This window comes from Phyllobates terribilis, unplaced genomic scaffold, assembly GCF_046119375.1.
Source record: "Phyllobates terribilis strain yellow unplaced genomic scaffold, ASM4611937v1 Scaffold_5__5_contigs__length_657084704, whole genome shotgun sequence".
NCBI classification, from domain to species: domain Eukaryota; kingdom Metazoa; phylum Chordata; class Amphibia; order Anura; family Dendrobatidae; genus Phyllobates; species Phyllobates terribilis.
Window position 1 is genome coordinate 26,196,095 of NW_027362765.1, and position 20,112 is coordinate 26,216,206.

At 48.3% G+C, this 20,112-nt stretch overlaps 1 protein-coding gene across 2 annotated transcripts in view; it reads right to left on the reverse strand.

Annotated features, from left to right (window-relative positions):
• The window catches only part of LOC141270872 (uncharacterized), a 35,977-nt gene extending 18,916 nt beyond the window's left edge, over window positions 1–17,061 (reverse strand). Inside the window, exons 1-6 of one of the 2 annotated variants that reach the window (XM_073680968.1) lie at window positions 16,992–17,061; window positions 1,130–1,208; window positions 821–1,000; window positions 614–737; window positions 434–531; window positions 145–235 (exon numbers count right to left, since the gene is read on the reverse strand). In XM_073680968.1, coding sequence (XP_073537069.1) covers window positions 145–235; window positions 434–531; window positions 614–737; window positions 821–1,000; window positions 1,130–1,208; window positions 16,992–17,017 — 598 coding nt within the window. In that variant the 5' untranslated portion in view covers window positions 17,018–17,061. Of the gene's footprint in view, window positions 1–144; window positions 236–433; window positions 532–613; window positions 738–820; window positions 1,001–1,129; window positions 1,287–16,991 lie in introns of both variants that reach the window. The other variant, XM_073680967.1, reaches the window with a different exon arrangement.
• Between the last annotated feature and the right edge of the window lie 3,051 nt (window positions 17,062–20,112).

Here is a 20,112-nt window from a genome sequence, read left to right on the forward strand (position 1 = left end):
ACTACTTTGAAAGTAAAATTTCGGATGGAGGAACATGTAGGGATGTCAATGGCAGAATGTCCGGACTACACCGCTGATAAAGCAGTGAAAGCTGATGATTGAGAAGAATCTATGACTTCTCTATATTTAGTGGTTACTACTCACCTGGACAATTATCTGTAGGAATCTCCTCTTTACATTGCTCATCACCGCTCACATATGTCTCTGTAGTATCGATATGGGTCAGATCTTTACCCTGAAACAAATATTGTACATGTCACCGACAGATGGAGAAACCACATCTATGATCAACTCTAATCCTGACATCTCCACAGATCTCATTACACAAGTATAAAACATATAATACTGGGGGATAAAACAAGACTGAGCACAAGACCTTCACAGCCGTCTACACATCATAGGGAAAATCTCATGACACCTTCTCTCCATCTACCTGATGATCCTGAGGAACATTGGGATTTTCTTGTTTACAGTCCTGTGGAAGAAGAGGACGGGGACATCTCTCTGGTGTTGTCCTCTTACTGGATAGAACTGGAGGAAACACATACAGGGATTCAATTTATGTGTTACATACAGACAAATAGAGCCGTGCATATTTAGTCCTGTCTACTACCTGGTGATGTGAGGGGCTGGGGAACTTCCATCATGACGTCCTTGTACAGATCTTTGTGTCCTTCTAAATACTCCCACTCCTCCATGGAGAAATAGACGGCAACATCCTGACACCTTATAGGAACCTGATTCAAAGAATGATATAGTCATCCCCTCGATCCCTTCATAGAATTAGTGCATAATGTCCCAGCATTCCCAGCAATGTCACCTCTCCAGTCAGCAGCTCAATCATCTTGTAGGTGAGTTCTAGGATCTTCTGCTCATTGATGTCCTCATTTATCCGAGGGTGAGGTGGAGGCCCCATGATTGGGCTCAGGGGTCTTCCCCATCCCTCAGACACAGGGGCCTGATAGTGCTCACTAGAGGTCTTCTTCACTACTGTGTAATCCTGGTTATGGAGAAACACATTAATAAATCCCACTACAGACATTTCCAGAGTCCTCACCTCTCCAGTTCTGTCCATCTGTTATTCCCATAGATAATAATGATATAATGTGACGTCATCAGAATCTCTCACCTCTCCAGTAAGCCGGAAAAGGATCTCTAGGGTGAGGTGTAATATCCTTTCCGACATTTTGTTCTTGTCCATATCCATTCTTGATGGGTAAATCAGAAAAATAAAAATTATATAAATATAGAAGAACTCCACTGAGAAGTTCCAATATCGTAGGGACCTAAATGTGAAGAAGACGAGCCAATGTAGCATCATAAAGAATCCTGGGTAATAATACAATTACTGGAGATAATAAGAGGAAAGAGATATAATTTGTAGATTTTCTATTCTCTTATCTCGTACAGAGTGGAACATCAGTTGAATTAATGACCATGTCATCTCCTCCATGCTCCCAATCACTGGCTGTGAAGGCCATTGCTTTGGCAACTAATTGGCCACAGGTATCTCAAGATTGTTGGGACTGACCAGGAAATACTGAGACTGGTGGAGGACTCAAGCAGTGGTGGCACAGGAGTAGTGTGGAATCATTAACGTGTTACTATCTTTACTATTTTACTACATTCTATTTTTTTCTGACATCTACTAATAAAACCTATATACTTTAGACCAGACATCAAACAAAAAAAATATGGCCACGAGCAGCCATGTAGAAAGTAACTAACTCTTTATTAGGTAAAAGAAGTCTAGGTCCAAAAGATGAACACAGCAGTTTAAACAGAGTCATCCATAGCCCACCCCCAGAGGAAGGCAGAGCTGGCGCCATTCCAGCAAGATATGGGTCGGTGTATGTCTCTACTTCCCAACATTGTTATTGCTATGGTAGTATACAGCTAACAAAGAAATCCCCTAAAATATCACTATTAGTGTTGAGCGAGTATGTTCTGTTCCGAGTATGCTCGGGCCGAGCTCCGAGTATTTACAGCTGCTCGGTGATATGTTTGAATCGCTCCCGTGTGCATGATTTGCAACTGTTTGACAGCTTTATTACATGTGAGGAATGTGTAAGAAATGGACATTCCTTACATGTGCTAAAACTGTCAAACAGTTGCAAATCATGCACACGGGAGCGATTCAAACATATCACCGAGCAGCTGTAAATACTCGGTGCTCGGCCCGAGCATACTCGGCGAAAGGGTTAACAGAACATACTCGCTCAACACTAATCACTATCTATTAATCCATTTAAAAACAACCCCAAACAATACGAGATATGGAAAAACACACTATAGTGAGGAGATATGTCAGCTAATATCTGTAGACAGTGGAAATAGATGCCCAGCTGATAATGTGTATAGCTGAAGGCTTTCATCACTCTGAACAAGTGTCCCCAAATGATGTGTAGCGCATGTACTCCGGCAGCAGGATCTTCCAGGGCGCATGCGCAGGTATTCCAGACAAGAGGTCAAGATCGCGAATCACGCATGTGCCCTGGGCCTCAGATAATGTCAGGATGTCTAAAACAGCGCCCCGTACTGGTGAATGCGCAGTAAGAGTCCATGGATGCTGAGCGCTCGCTCCCGCTGTCACAGCAACAGTCAATTGCATGGAGGAGACGCCCGCGCAGCGTAGCAAAGGATAAGATATTGCTGCAGTTTAGAAAAAATGCCACAACGGGAACCAATAAATGTCACAGCAGGTGCGATATTAACACCTATAAGGGAAAACATATAATGCAAGTGATTCATATAAGTTACAGCAGATATTTAAATAACTTATCAAGAGCTAAAATAGATATAATCAGAATCAATATATACAGATGGTTCTCACAAAATTAGAATATCATCAAAAAGTTAATTTATTTCAGCTGTTCAATACAAAAAGTGAAACTCATATATTATATAGAGTCATTACAAACAGAGTGATCTATTTCAAGTGTTTATTTCTTTTAACGTTGATGATTATTGCTTATAGCCAATGAAAAGACAAAAGTCATCTCAGTAAATTAGAATAATTAACAAAAACACCTTCAAAGACTTCCTACGCATTTTAAAAGTCCTCTTAGTCTGTTTCAGTAGGCTCCGCAATCATGGGGAAGACTGCTGATTTGACAGATGTCCAGAAGGCAGTCATTGACACAATCCACAAGGAGGGTAAGCCACAAAAGGTCATTGCTAAAGAAGCTGGCTGTTCACAGAGTGCTGTATCCAAGCATATTAATGGAAAGTTGAGTGGAAGGAAAAAGTCTGGTAGAAATAGGTGCACAAGCAATCGGGATAACCGCAGCCTTGAAAGGATTGTAAAGAAAAGGCCATTCAAAAATTTGGGGGAGATTCACAAGGAATGGACTGCTGCTGGAGTCATTGCTTCAAGAGCCACCACACACAGACATATCCAGGACATGGGCTACAAGTGTGAAGCCACTCATGACCAACAGACAACACCAGAAGCGTCTTACCTGGGCCAAGGAGAAAAAGACCTGGGCTCAGTGGTCCAAGGTGTTGTTTTCAGATGAAAGTAAATTTTGCATTTCATTTGTAAATCAAGGTCCCAGAGTCTGGAGGAAGAGTGGAGAGGCACACAATCCAAGCTGCTTCAGGTCTAGTGTGAAGTTTCCACAATCAGTGATGGTTTGGGGAGCCATGTCATCTGCTGGTGTAGGTGTACTGTGTTTTATCAAGACCAAAGTCAGCGCAGCCGTCTACCAGGAAAGTTTAGAGCACTGCATGCTTCCCTCTGCCGACAAGCTTTTTAGAGATGGAAATTTAATTCTCCAGCAGGACTTGGCACCTGTCCACACTGCCAAAATAAAAACTGGGGCTCACAGAACAGTAGATATCACCTGTGGTGTACACCATGATAAGAGGTGTCTAGCAATGCAAAACTTGGCTCTCTTGTATGGAACCAGAAGTAGTGGAACCGGCTTACAGTAGAAATTTCTAAATAAAACAACCAAGGCCATCTGTTCATTCAATCCCATGGGGGAGAGAGAGAGTCCATAATGAAAATCCATTGGCATTCTTTTTGGAGGATTCGTTTATTCCAATCTCCTTTACTGACATTTTGTCTTCCAACCTCCAAAATACAAAAGGAGATAGGTTTTTTGTCACCCTGATGATGCTCTCTAGTTTGTATAGCAATGGGTTATCCCTTTTTTGTCTGGTGTCTCCGAGGTGTAACTGATGCATCTTCTAAATTCCCTTTTTAGTTTTTCCCCAAAGTCTAAATATAGTGACATTTTTACTAAAATGTCATGGAACCTAATTGTCACCATTCCCACTATTTATGCTCTCCATAAAGTTCACAAAGGGTTAGACCCACTTAGAGAATGACCTATAGTGTCAGGAATAAATTCCATTAGAATTCCATTAGTCAGTACACAGGAATCTAAATAGACAAGATACTCCACCCCTTTGTCATTTCGATGCTTTCATATGGCAGGGATACAGTCGATTTCTTGGTGAAATTTGATGGTATGGTCATAGAGCAGTATTCTCGATGAAGCATGGATCATGGCGGCTAATTATTTCCTTAAATCCAGAACCATACAATGTAGTGACCATAACCAATTTCTTTCTAAATTACTTTGATTTATTCTTACCCATAACTATTTCCTATTTAATGGGAAGATATTCCACCAGCTCAGAGGGACCGCGATGGGGAATTCCTGTGCCCCGTCATATGCAAATTTCCTTCTGAGCAGGCGGGATGAAATGGTGATCTTCCAGGGTGAGGCTTTATGGAACTCCAAGATAATGTCTTGGGCCATATATATATATTTATATATATATATATATATATATATATATATATATATATATATATATATATATATATATATATATATCTATATCTATATATATATATATATATATATAATATATATATATATCTATATATCTTATATATATATATATATATATATATATATATATATATAAAAGGTGTTCGTTTTATGGTCCAGATCCTCCAAAGAGTTCATTTCATTTACTGAGTGCCTGAATATCAACAATATTGGCCCCAATGTCACACCAAAAATAAGCAGCAGATTGTGCCATTCTTATACCTCACCATTAGAAGGGAAAGGCTAGGAAATCTGATAACATACTGTAGCGTCGGCGTCCCTGCCTTCTGCTGTTCCCCTCACCTCTCTGCTCCGAGCCCGGCGTCCCCCTCCCGCTCTGCTGGCAGCGCGCGCTCCTTCCCGGCCACTGTGCTTAGGGCGCGCGCGCGCTCCCTCCCTCTTAAAGGGGCCGCGCGCGCCGTCCTAAGGAGTCCCTGGCCAATGGCCGGAGGACTTCACCATATATAAGGCACCTCCTCCAAAATGGAGGTGCCTGAGCAATGTTGTTGCACTGTTCACTACTCTGCTTCAGCCCTCAGGTCCCGTTGCCAGTTACCTGCCAGTTACCTGCCTGATTCCTGCCAGAGTCCTGCCAGTTTGCTGTCTGTTTCCTGCCTGATATTCCTGCTACCTGCTTGCTAGCCTGAGGTCCGACGGTCTGCCTTCCTACTCCTGTCAGTCTGTCTATGGACCAGCTTGCCCGCTCACCTGGGAGCGCTCCTCTGCTACCTGCCTGCTAGCCAGCCTGGAGGCTCCGCCGTCACGTGCTGTGACCACCTGCTATTCCAGAGACTCTTGCCCGCTCACCTGGGAGCGCTCCTCTGCTACCTGCCTGCTAGCCTACCTGGAGGCTCCGTCGTCACGTGCTGTGACCACCTGCTATTCCAGAGACTCTTGCCCGCTCACCTGGGAGCGCTCCTCCGCTACCTGCCTGCTTGCCTACCTGGAGGCTCCGCCGTCACGTGCTGTGACCACCTGCTATTCCAGAGACTCTTGCCCGCTCACCTGGGAGCGCTCCTCCGCTACCTGCCTGCCTGCCTACCTGGAGGCTCTGCCGTCACGTGCTGTGACCACCTGCTTTTCCAGAGACTCTCGCCTGCTCACCTGGGAGCACTCATCTGTCATCCGCCTGCTAGCCTACCTGGAGGCTCAGCCGTCACAGGTCGTACCTACCCTATACTCAGAGACTGTCCCGGTCACTTGCTGTGACCTCCTGCCCGTTCACCCAGAGACTGCCCTGGTCACTTGCTGTGACCTCCTGCCCGTTCACCCAGAGACTGCCCCAGTCACTTGCTGTGACCTCCTGCCCGTTCACCCAGAGACTGCCCCGGTCACTTGCTGTGACCTCCTGCCCGTTCACCCAGAGACTGCCCCAGTCACTTGCTGTGACCTCCTGCCCGTTTACCCAGAGACTGTCCCGGTCACTTGCCGTGACCTCCTGCCCGTTCACCCAGAGACTGTCCCGGTCACCTGCTGTGACTGCCTACCCGTCTTCCCTGGTCGCCACCCGCTCCCTTACAAGGACCGCCCCCTTGTATAGTAGCTCAGAGGTTCCGCCTACCAGACCCGTTACAGTTTGCTCGGGCCATGGAACCCGGTGGCACCCAAGCTCCCTCGCTCTCGGACCTCTGTCATGAACTGTCCCGTCAGAGGTCCCAACAGGAGTCCATCCTGGGTCACCTGCGGAATGTCAATTCTCGCCTGGACACTCTGACTGCTCCACCAGCAACCACCGCCAGTGCCATGACTCGCAACCCGGCAGCTCTGCTGCCCACCAATACCATGGTATCCTACCACGGACCCCGGCTTTCTGCACCTCCTCGCTTCGGAGGCCACTCCGCCCAGGCTCGGGGCTTCATAAATCAGTGCACCCTGCACTTTGAACTCCTGTCCCACCAGTTTAACTCCGACCGGGCCAAAATTGCCTTCATCATGTCCCATCTCACCGGGGAGGCCCTGGCCTGGCTAAATCCTCTATGGGAGAGAGGAGACCCCCTGGTGTCCGACTTGCCTGCCTTTCTCATGGCTTTCCGGAAAGTCTTCGACGAACCCGGACGGAAGACCTCATCCGCATCATCTCTGCTACGCCTCCGTCAGGGAAGTCTCACCGTGGGCCAATATGCCATACGGTTCCGTACCCTTGCCTCGGAGCTGGCCTGGGATAACGACGCTCTGGTATCCGTCTTCTGGGAGGGTCTGTCCGGCCGTATTAAAGATGAACTTGCCGGTCGGGACATTCCTACCACTCTCGATGACCTAATAACTCTTGCCACCCGGATTGACCTACGGTTCCAGGAGCGTGCCAAAGAGGTCACCCGTGAGAGGAGGTTTCCACGTCTAGCTCCTACTTTTCAGAAATCCGTCTCTCCCCAGGTACACTCTCCTGAGCCTATGCAGGTCGACCAGACCAAGATGGTCAAAACCCGTCAGGACTTAAGCCGTGCCGAAGGGAGCTGCTTCTACTGTGGCAGTAAGGAGCTCAGATCCGTACCTGCCCGGAGAGGTCGGGAAACGCCTGTGTCTAGGTTCGCTCAGAGAGGTCAACCTAGACAAGAATAAATCCTCTCCATCTCTGCTACTGTCAGTCTCTATTATCTGCGGGGAGAATCGTTATTTCGAACTAGCCCAACTTGACTCTGGAGCGGCCGGGAATCTTATCTCACAGTCCCTGGTAGAAAAATACCGCATTCCCACCAAACCTCTGGCTGTACCATTATCTGTCGCTGCTGTGGATGGGGGCCTCTTACCACGTCCCATCCAACTCATCACCGAATCCGTAACTCTGCAGGTGGGAATGCTGCATTCTGAGAGCATCTCTTTTCATGTTCTGCCTGGACTCTCACGCCCTCTTACTAGGTCTACCTTGGCTCCAGAGACATGCACCCGTGCTTGACTGGCAGACCGGAGAAGTCCTTCGCTGGGGACAGGACTGTCATAAGACTTGTTTGGTTCCTGTTCATCCCGTCCGTCCTTCTCCTACCCAAACTAATCTACCTGGACTTCCGATTCCCTATTGGTCATTTGTTGATGTCTTTAATAAAAAGGAGGCAGAGACATTACCCCCTCATAGACCATACGACTGTCCTATCGACCTGTTACCCGGTACTACTCCTCCCCGTGGGCGTATTTACCCATTGTCCGCTGCTGAGACCCGGTCGATGTCCGAATATATTGAGGAGAATTTGGCCAGGGGATTCATCCGGAAATCTACCTCCCCGGCGGGAGCAGGCTTCTTCTTCGTAAAAAAGAAGGACGGCTCTCTCCGTCCCTGTATAGACTATAGAGGCCTTAACCAGATCACGGTGAAGAATAAGTACCCCCTTCCGCTCATTCCAGAATTATTTGATCGCCTGAGGGGGGCTAGAGTCTTCACCAAACTGGACCTCCGTGGGGCGTACAACCTGGTCCGTATCCGTCAAGGGGATGAATGGAAGACTGCATTCAACACCCGGGACGGCCACTATGAATATCTGGTAATGCCCTTTGGTCTCTGTAACGCTCCTGCCGTCTTTCAAGAGTTGGTCAATGACATCTTCCGGGACCTTCTCTACTCCTGCGTTGTGGTGTACCTGGACGACATCTTGGTCTTCTCTCCGGATCTCCAGACTCACCGGAGGGACGTTCGTCAGGTCCTGCTCAGGCAGAACCACCTCTTCGCTAAATATGAGAAGTGCCTCTTTGAGCAGACCTCGCTTCCGTTTTTGGGCTACATTATTTCTCAGACCGGCCTACGAATGGATCCAGAGAAACTGTCTGCCATCGAGAAATGGCCCCGACCGGAGGGGTTGAAGGCCATTCAGCGGTTCCTGGGCTTCGCCAACTACTACCGCCTCTTCATACCGCACTTCTCTTCCCGGACTGCCCCAATTTCCGCGCTCACCCGTAAGGGTACTAATCCCAAAGAGTGGCCGCCCGAAGCAGAGGAGGCTTTTCTTTCCTTAAAACAGGCCTTCTCTTCCGCCCCGGTGCTGCATCGTCCGGACGGCAACAAGCAGTTCTTTCTGGAGGTTGACGCCTCCTCCTCTGGAGCCGGAGCTGTACTTACTCAAAAATCTTCTTCCGGGAGGATGGTAACTTGCGGCTTCTTCTCCAAACTCTTCTCCTCTTCTGAACGCAATTATTCCATAGGAGACCGAGAGTTATTGGCCATCAAGCTGGCATTGGAGGAGTGGCGTTACCTACTCGAGGGGGCTCTTCATCCGGTAATAATTTACACTGACCACAAGAACTTGGCTTATCTCCAGCATGCCCAGAGACTTAATCCGCGCCAAGCCCGGTGGTCCTTGTTTTTTGCTTGTTTTGATTTTGTTCTACATTTTCGCCCGGCTGACAAGAACATCAAAGCAGACGCCTTGTCCCGATCCTTTCTGGTATCTGATCTCGAGGAAGAACCTAAACATATCATCGATCCCGCCAGAGTAATGCAGGTGGCTCCCGTGAGTCTAAATCGTCTCCCTCCCGGTAAGACGTTCGTATCGGTACCTGATCGGGAGAAGATCCTACACTGGGGTCATTCGTCTAAACTAGCTGGCCACGCCGGTCAGAAAAAGACCCTCCAGCTTATTTCCCGGCACTACTGGTGGCCTAACCTGCGCAAGGATGTAATAGACTTTGTTTCTGCCTGTGTGTCCTGTGCCCGCAACAAAGTTCCGAGACACCTGCCTGCCGGCCGCCTTCTTCCTTTGCCTGTGCCTGCTGCCCCGTGGCAACATATAGCTATGGACTTCATAACTGATCTCCGCGTCTCTGCCGGTTGTACGGTCATTTGGGTGGTCGCTGACCGCTTTTCCAAAATGGCTCATTTTATTCCCCTGCCAGGCCTCCCGTCTGCTCCCGAGCTAGCTAAAGACTTTATCCGCCACATCTTCCGTCTTCATGGCCTGCCCCGTCACATCGTGTCGGATCGTGGGGTACAGTTCACTTCTCGTTTCTGGAGAGCCACTTGTAAATTGCTAGACGTCACCCTGGACTTCTCCTCCGCTTACCACCCACAGTCTAATGGTCAAGTGGAGCGGATCAATCAGATCCTGACCAGTTACCTCCGGCACTTCGTTAATGCCCACCATTCTGACTGGGTGGATCTCCTGCCATGGGCCGAATTCTCGTACAACAATCACGAGAGCGAATCTTCCTCCAAATCCCCGTTTTTTGTAGTCTTCGGTCAGCATCCTCGGATCCCGTTTCCCGTCTCCACCTCGGTGGACAATCCGGCTGCGGAATCTCTTGTTAACAAATTTTCCTCCACATGGGAGAGTACCCGGTCCGCACTCCTTCTGTCATCCGAGCGTATGAAAAGACATGCTGACAAAAAACGTCTGGATCCTCCTCAATTCCGTCCAGGAGATAAGGTCTGGCTCTCGTCCAAGTATGTCCGGCTCAAGATTCCTTCCTATAAGTTAGGGCCTCGGTTCATCGGTCCTCTGGAGGTCATCAGTCAGATCAACCCGGTGGCCTATAAATTGAAACTCCCGGCCAACTTGCGGATCCCTAACTCCTTCCATGTATCTCTCCTCAAACCCGTGGTACTTAACTCTTTTTCCAAGTCTACAGGCACGCCTCCTGCTCCGGTTTCCGCTGAAAACGAATTTGAGGTAGAGAACATTCTGGCCACCAAAAGGGTAAGAGGGAAGACCTTTTTTCTAGTAGATTGGAAGGGGTTTGGTCCTGAAGAGAGAACGTGGGAGCCCCGGGAGAACATCCATGCCCCTCTCATCCTTGCTAAATTTCTGTCTGGCCTAAAAAAGGGGGGGGTACTGTAGCGTCGGCGTCCCTGCCTTCTGCTAGGCAGGGACGCTGTTCCCCTCACCTCTCTGCTCCGAGCCCGGCGTCCCCCTCCCGCTCTGCTGGCAGGTGCCCGAGCAATGTTGTTGCACTGTTCACTACTCTGCTTCAGCCCTCAGGTCCCGTTGCCAGTTACCTGCCAGTTACCTGCCTGATTCCTGCCAGAGTCCTGCCAGTTTGCTGTCTGTTTCCTGCCTGATATTCCTGCTACCTGCTTGCTAGCCTGAGGTCCGACGGTCTGCCTTCCTACTCCTGTCAGTCTGTCTATGGACCAGCTTGCCCGCTCACCTGGGAGCGCTCCTCTGCTACCTGCCTGCTAGCCTGCCTGGAGGCTCCGCCGTCACGTGCTGTGACCACCTGCTATTCCAGAGACTCTTGCCCGCTCACCTGGGAGCGCTCCTCTGCTACCTGCCTGCTAGCCTACCTGGAGGCTCCGCCGTCACGTGCTGTGACCACCTGCTATTCCAGAGACTCTTGCCCGCTCACCTGGGAGCGCTCCTCCGCTACCTGCCTGCTTGCCTACCTGGAGGCTCCGCCGTCACGTGCTGTGACCACCTGCTATTCCAGAGACTCTTGCCCGCTCACCTGGGAGCGCTCCTCCGCTACCTGCCTGCCTGCCTACCTGGAGGCTCTGCCGTCACGTGCTGTGACCACCTGCTTTTCCAGAGACTCTCGCCTGCTCACCTGGGAGCACTCATCTGTCATCCGCCTGCTAGCCTACCTGGAGGCTCAGCCGTCACAGGTCGTACCTACCCTATACTCAGAGACTGTCCCGGTCACTTGCTGTGACCTCCTGCCCGTTCACCCAGAGACTGCCCTGGTCACTTGCTGTGACCTCCTGCCCGTTCACCCAGAGACTGCCCCAGTCACTTGCTGTGACCTCCTGCCCGTTCACCCAGAGACTGCCCCGGTCACTTGCTGTGACCTCCTGCCCGTTCACCCAGAGACTGCCCCAGTCACTTGCTGTGACCTCCTGCCCGTTTACCCAGAGACTGTCCCGGTCACTTGCCGTGACCTCCTGCCCGTTCACCCAGAGACTGTCCCGGTCACCTGCTGTGACTGCCTACCCGTCTTCCCTGGTCGCCACCCGCTCCCTTACAAGGACCGCCCCCTTGTATAGTAGCTCAGAGGTTCCGCCTACCAGACCCGTTACACATACACATACCATAAACCACCTGTCACAAACAATTTCAAATGGGAAAGTCATCACCCTGTTCCTCTCCAGAAAGTTCCTAACGTAATTTGTATCTGTATCAGGAATGGGACTAAGTGAGGATTTATTCATTAGCTGGTGGTGGGTGGTACCTGTCAGGGAAGTATTGAGGAATATTGAAAATGTTCTTCCATATTTCCCTGACCCAGATATTGACCATTCTTCCCCTTCTCCTCAGCACAAAAGCCCCAATTAACACAGTCATGAGGGAAGCCTTACACAAACAAATGCCAGCCATGAAGTGTTACAGGCTAACTAAAATCCAACTGTATTTCCTCTTAACACAGACCTAAGATAGACTGACACCTTCTCCCAGGCCAGAGTTTGGAGGAAAGAGGAAATGGTTCGTTAAGTTCAAAGGCACTCACAAACAATTCCCGGCCACCTGCCATAGCCACATTGACTCCGATATGAAATATGAAATATTGTGAGTTCCATATGTCCGCAATAATGTGACCCATATTTTTAGAGGTAAAATCAGCGATGGAATGATAAGGATATTTTTTCTGTCGCTGAAAAACGCTACATAGAACTGTAGCGCAAAAACACCAGAATAGCAGACTGCAACTATGCGGTGTGTGGTCTCTAACTGAAGATAAAATCATAACTGGAAAAATGGCGTCGTTTGCAAGCTTCTGCGATCAACGAGCGATGAGTTATTGCAGGAGTTAGCATTTTTAATAAAAATTTGCAGGCTTGTGACCAGCCCACATGATGTCACCAGAAGGGGCGTGAGGGTAAATCTCCCCTTAGGTATTAGAGAACTCATGGACATTACAGACTCACTCTATGCCAGGGAGGTATAAGGATTATAAGCAACAAGTCCTGTTTGATAACAGCATAATCAAATTGGGGAGCCCCTCCTCCACCTATATTGAATCGCCTCTGAAATCGTATAGTGTAAGTTTTTCTTCTTTTATCCTGTTTATTTTATGTAACTGCTTATGTATTTTTAATGTCTCCTTTGTAACATCCTTGTATATATTTTGTCTTAAACACTGCCTCCCTTTTGGATTAAATATAAAATTTAATAGTTCTGTTTCTTTTGTTCTCTAATTGTTCCCTTCCCCGATGCCATATACGCTACCAAAACGCAGGAGTCCGGCCAGGCCTGTATTATTTTTCGAACTCGGCCGGTGGTGGCAGAGAATAATAATAATTGGGCTATCGTGAAGCTGACAGTGACCGTACGGAGGGTGTAAACACTGATTTCATGCTTTGGAACCCAGAGGTGTGATGCCATACGCTCACTGGTCGCTTACCGATACCTATCCAGCGAGTAGCCTGGATCGCGTGCTCGCGACTCCGGAAGAAATACGGACAGTGTGACGGCAACGGCGGGATATTGCGTTATCTCCCCAGTGTTGTCCCTGTGTGGTAATCCCTGACAGTACCGTATTGTGGGGGTTGCAATATTGTAGGAGGCAACTAGTAGCATCATGCGGTTTGTGGTTGCCAAGGAAGGGGCACTGTACTATGTGAGCAATATGTGTTTCCATGTTTTCTTTATTTCATAGTTGGATCGTATGCATATCTCCCAACTTTTGAACAATAGAAAGAGGGACAAATGATGTGGCGTGCATAGTGTGCCACAGCAAATTTTGGCCAGTCCCCTGCCCACACTCATTTACCATTATTTTCTACTCTGGCAGGAGGAGTGGTCAGAGGGGAGGTGGCAATTAGTGAAATTCAGCAGATGCTCTAGAACAGACCTGGGCAAAGTGCGGCCCGTGGGCCACATCCGGCCCTCTGGCTGTTCTAGTCCGGCCCTCAGATCGAGGCAGCCGAGGGGCTGATGACAGTGGCCCACAGGCTGCACGGTGCCCTTCCCCACCTGCACACCGTCACCGCTGTCTCCATCTGTGGTGAATCTCCATCCGCGGTAAATGCATTGGTGGAGGAGGGGCCGCGGGAGGACACTGGGGAGTCTCTCATGCTGGACATTGGGGGGCTCTCATGCTGGACACTGGGCAGGCTCTCATGCTGGACACTGGGGAGGCTCTCATGCTGGACACTGGGGAGGCTCTCATGCTGGACACTGGGGAGGCTCTCATGCTGGACACTGGGGAGGCTCTCATGCTGGACACTGAGGGGGCTCTCATGCGGGACACTGGGGAGGCTGTCATGCTGGACACTGGGGGGGCTCTCATGCTGGACACTGGGGGGCTCTCATGCGGGACACTGGGGGTGCTCTCATGCTGGACAGTGGGGGGGCTGTCATGCTGGACACTGGGGGGCTCTCATGCTGGACACTGGGGAGGCTATCATGCTAGACACTGGGCAGGCTTTGTGGGGCTCATGCTGTATATAGGGAGGCTGTGTGGGGCTCATGCTGTATATAGGGAGGCCGTGTGGGGCTCATGCTGTATACAGGAGGTTGTGTGGGGCTCATGCTGTATATAGGGAGGCTGTGTGGGGCGGCTCATGCTGTATATAGAGAGGCTGTGTGGGGCTCATGCTGTATATAGAGAGGCTGTGTGGGGCTCATGCTGTATATAGGGGGATGTCAGCACACTTAATTCTGCTCAATATTAAGTGATACAATTAATATTAATATAATCATTAATAATATAATAATTAGAATTAATGTGTTAATATTAATATTGAGCAGAATTAATTTCAGCCTATTGGTTCGGCCCTCCCCAACAGTCACGGTCTCTCATGTGGCCCCTCAGAAAAATTAATTGCCCACCCCTGCTCTAGAATGCAGGTTGTAAACCCAAATACGAGACTGTATCTGGGACAGTTGGGACTAGAGATTGATTCACGGGACTCCGGTATAGCGTCCAGGTCAGTGCTACCTGACATCTGGATGGGAGGCAACGAATCTCTTACTTTCCAGCATTCCCAGCGCAACTTTTTATTAGTCGGGCCTGGCGCGATGTCATCCTGTGAATCCTGCTCATCTCTAGTTGGAACCTGTGGATTTATTCTTTGTTCCTTCATTCACAGTCAGACAGAACTTTTTCATCTTCACTATATGACATCTGTTTTTTTTGTGTCTGTAAGACTGTGCTCACACGTTGCAGAAATACTGTGTTTTTTGAAAGATCCGCACTAAATTACACAATAACAATCCTCTCGGATTATTGGTGCATTTTTTTAGGCCTTTCCCCCCTTATTATGCATTTTTGGTGCAGATGTGAAGCTGCGTTTTTAATTAGTTTTTTATAGTACAGAATAGCTTTGAATCTGCACTTAAAAAAAGTTTCTCCATTTTTTTTAGGCTCCACATATAAGCATACAAAGAAAAAAAGCACCAAGATCACACAGTTCAGAAGCGTCTTTAAACGCACAGGGGGGTGCTGTTCTCACGAAATCACATCCACTTTGTTTGGATAGTTAAACACAGCAGAATTTCTGTAAAAAGCTACAGCTGAAAAAAAGTAGCTTTTATGCTACAGGTGATCATGGTTTAAAAGTCTAAGCAAAGTGTAACGGCTTGAGTGGTGGAACCACTGTGTCGTGATCCGAGGAGAGCCTGGAGGGGCGTTACTAGGGACCAAGTCCGACCTCTGATGTACGGCAAGTTGACAATACCGGGATCTGAGAAGAGACAAGGGAGGAGGGAACATGTGCTTCTTCAGGACTGACCTCAGGTGGATGGCAGCTGACCCCGAAGGGACAGGAGGTAGGAACAGTAGATAGGTTGACACTGCCGGTATAGTGACAGGCACACCAGACAAACGGGCAGGCAGGTACAGGGGAGGCTAATGGTTGCCAATTTTAACTAACGTAGTCTGGAGGTTGAATACAGCAATGAAATAGAAAGATGTGCTTGGAGGTTTATATATGAATCTAGGAGCAGTAAATTAGCCCTCATTAAACAACTGAGGTACAAGTTAGAAATGAGTATGACAATTGAAAAGCACCACAATGATGAATAACTGCTATAGCTCCTAAGTCTAATAGATGAGATATAAGGGCGGCAGTATAAGCATTTATCGCACTGTCTACTAATGAATGAAACTGAATAAGGCTAATTTGGATATAAACAGATATCTATTGTGATCCAAATAGTTTTCTATATATGGAAACTGGAGACTGATGAACACCTGTGGGACCAGTCTAGTTGTACATATAAGCAGCTTTCTCTTGCTACGTATAGCATAATCCCTTGTATCCAATTTTCTGATAAATAAGCCCTCATAATAAAGTGAATAGTGTGTACCGAGTGTGATTATATTGAGGACTCACTAGTGGTGCTTATTTATTCTGAAGAATAATATATTAGACAACAAGCACTAGATATACAACTGCCATAATATAAGCACAAGCACTTTAATAATTATGGATCATATAACCCATCGCTGAATTATTATAAACATCCAGTATTATGTGTTTTTAAAGTGTGTGTTATCCTTTACGTTATGAATATCTAAAAATCAAAATAAAAGTTATGTTTTATATTTAGGTCTTTATTAATGGATCTCTATTTGCCTTTGGCAATTTGCGTGTACGGCAGGTACAGGTGGGCACAACTGATGTATAGGCAGGCTGGTGCTTGTGGGCACAGCTGATAGACAGACAGGCACAGCTGGTATACAGGCAAGCAGGTGCAGTTGAAAGACAGGCAGGCAGTCATAGCAGATAGACAGGCAGGAGGGCACACATGATAGACAGGCAGGCACGCATGGTAGACAGGCAGGCAGGCACATATGCAGGATACGAGCACTGGGACCTGAGAATTAGCAAGCGTGTTAATAACACACATATAACGTTGCGCAGGCACCTCCCATCAGGTGGAGGTGCCTTAAATAATAGGTGTCTCCCAGCCATCGGCTGAGGACACTTTAGGACGGCGCACACTGTCCCTTTAAGAGGATGGAACAGCACGCGCGCACCCTAAGCACAGTACCCGGGGATCTGTGGGTGGATTCCTTTTTCTCCTGTTGCTGTAATTATATAATGGATTGGCTGAGCTAAGATACGACATGCGAATCTGGTACTATTTCAAAATTCCAAGCTGCCCTCACTAAGGTTTGTTTCAGGAGCGAACACTATTCTCCCTCCACCTCCATTTTATCAGAGGTACTTGATTAACCTAGGTCTTTTTTCAACCTATGTAACTATGAGAGAGAAAGAAGTCTCCATTTTCTCTATAAGGGGTTAATGCCCCCTGCGCCCAGTAATGGGGTCTCTCCACATACCTCCACCTGCTGAGCCGCCACCACATATATGTTCTGTGCGCACAGGACCTGTGATGAGGTCACAGGAGGGGAGGAGTCAGGGGTCACATGATCAGGGGCCTCAGTGGATGCAGGACTCTGCTGTGCTGGTTGTCATGGTGCTGGATGAGCTGAAGTTTATGTGTGGGGTCAGGAGGGGTTTACAGTGTGGATGTAGCAGAGCCGGGTGTGTACGAGGTGTACGGAGCAGAGCCGCGTGTGTACGAGGTGTACGGAGCAGAGCCGCGTGTGTACGAGGTGTACGGAGCAGAGCCGCGCGTGTACGAGGCGTACGGAGCAGAGCCGTGTGTGTACGAGGTGTACGGAGCGGAGCCGTGTGTGTACGAGGTGTACGGAGGGGAGCCGCGCGTGTACGAGGTGTACGGAGCGGAGCCGTGTGTGTACGAGGTGTACGGAGTGGAGCCGTGTGTGTACGAGGTGTACGGAGCAGAGCCGTGTGTGTACGAGGTGTACGAAGCGGAGCCGCGCGTGTACGAGGTGTACGGAGCAGAGCCGAGTGTGTACGAGGTGTACGGAGCGGAGCCGTGTGTGTACGAGGTGTACGGAGCGGAGCCGTGTGTGTACGAGGTGTACGGAGCGGAGCCGCGTGTGTGTACGAGGTGTACGGAGCGGAGCCGCGTGTGTACGAGGTGTACGGAGCGGAGCCGCGTGTGTACGAGGTGTACGGAGTGGAGCCGTGTGTGTACGAGGTGTACGGAGCGGAGCCGCGTGTGTTCAAGGTGAGCGGAGCTGCGAGTGTACGAGGCATGCGGAGCGGTGCCACGCGTGTACGAGGCGCGAAAGTTAAAACACCGCTGTCCTGATTGGTTGCGGTCGGCGGCCGCCACCAATCAGCAACGAGTGCAGTCCGGCCGCGAATTGGCGCCGGATTTGAAACACGCTTCGCTGATTGGTCGCACCCGCCTGGGACCAATCAGCGATATTGGCGCGAAATTTAAAGCACTGCTTCTCTGATTGGTCGCGGCCAGCCGGCCGCGACTAATCAGCGACTGGCGCAGTCCGGCCGCGAATTGGCACCGGATTTGAAACACGTAGGCCACCGTCGGCAGATCAGCGGCGACGCAGCCGAGAGATGACCGGCTGCTCGCAGCAGAAGTACCCCGACCGGCGGCCTCGCTCCCCGGTCCTCCCTTCACACTTGCCGCGTGGTCAGCGATGTTGTCACAAGCAGTATTGACAACATGACGTAATTACAAAATTCATTAGGGGCCCCGGGGGCATACATTGGGCGGTTAATTTAAAGTAGTGCACAACCCTTTTAAACACTGCTTCGCTGCATAGTCGCGCCCGGTCGGCCGCATACATATTCTAGAATACCCGATGCGTTAGAATCGGGCCACCATCTAGTATAGTACATAAATATGCATGAAAGCAAGGCTGCAGTAAACCAGACAAAGATGAAAGTAAGTAAAATGTTATACTGACCCCCTGGGCGCCACACCTCTCATCTGACGCGCGTTTCGCCAATGCTTTGACGATGTTATCATTATTGTAGTACTATGCACTTTACATGTTCCTCTTAATATAATCATGATAAGTTATCATTGGCACTCCTTTCTATAATTGTATTTATCATGTGGTGGTACTGAGTCGTTCAATATTTATCATTGTCACTGATTCCATTCATGTACCCCCATTGTGCGGCCCCTTTTTCTTTGGACCTCCCCTTATTTCCCCTACCTTCATTTTCATTTTATCGTTCAATAAAACTATATTTAGTATTTCCAATATTTTAGTTTTAGTGTCCTTTTCTAGGTTTTGATCGCTGTATTACATGCTGTATCACACGCTGGGTTAGATAAACGCAGTGTATCACATGATGGGATTAGATATAGGGCTCACCGGAGTGTATCACAGAGGATGGAATTAGATATGCGGACTGTATTGGATACACAGATAATATCATGCACTGGGATTGAATATGCGGAGTTTGTCACATGTTGGAATTAGATACGTAGACTACATCATGAGTTGGAATTGGATTCAAGGATTGTATCACATGCTGGGATTAGATATGCAAACTTTATCATGCGTTGTGATAAGATACAGGGCTCAGTGTACTGTATCACACTTGATGGGATTAGGTACACTGCTCTACTGGTTGTAGCACATATGATGGCATTAGTTACATGGCGCTGTATCACACGTGATGGGTATTAGATACGCCGCACTCTGGGCTGTATCACAGATGATGTGGATTAGATGCGCGTCACTGCGGATTGTATCACACATGATAGGCATTAGATACGCGACTGGGTAATATTACACATGATGAGATTATAAACAGCTCTGCTATGTCAGTGTAAGTCTCTGTTAGATGTGTGGAATGCCGGGACGTCTGAATGAGGCTTACCCTGACATAGCAGATCTTCGATAGTGCTCAGAGCACAGCAGCGTGCAAGAGAATATCACTACAGTAAAGTAGATTGGACACTCCAACATTCACTTCAGCCAGGGAGTAATAATGTCCTGCTCCAGCACGTGTTGACCCACATACGATTTTGTTACCACCATTGCATATCAATTGGGTCTAATGAAGAACTTTATAAAGGCAATGGATAAAAATGCAAAAGCATTCAAGTATCTAATTGATAAATTTCCAAGGATGAGTGAAGCAACGATAAAGGCAGGAGTCTTTTTTGGATCTCAGATTCGTAAGCTTCTTCAAAAAGAGGAGTTTCTCTGTTGCAAAGCAATGAAACGGCTGCATGGGTAGCATTCACATTAGTGGCAACTATTTTTTTGGGAAACCCAAGAGCAGATAACTAGTTGGTGGAATTCTCTTCAAAACATATAAGGATCTTGGCTGTAGTATGTCCTTTAACATTCATTTCTTACATACACATGTAGACTTACTTCCACCAAATTGTGCAGCAGTAAGGGACGAACATGGTGAGAGGTTTCACCAAGACATTGTGGCTATGGAGAAAAGATATCAAGGAAAATGGAATTCATCGATGTTTGCAGATTACTGTTTGTTGAACAATTGTAAGAGATGATCTGATGCAGGATTACAAGAGACAAGCAAAAAAAGAGTCAATGAATGAGGTCCACATTTTGTAGTGCAATTTATGTAACTGTT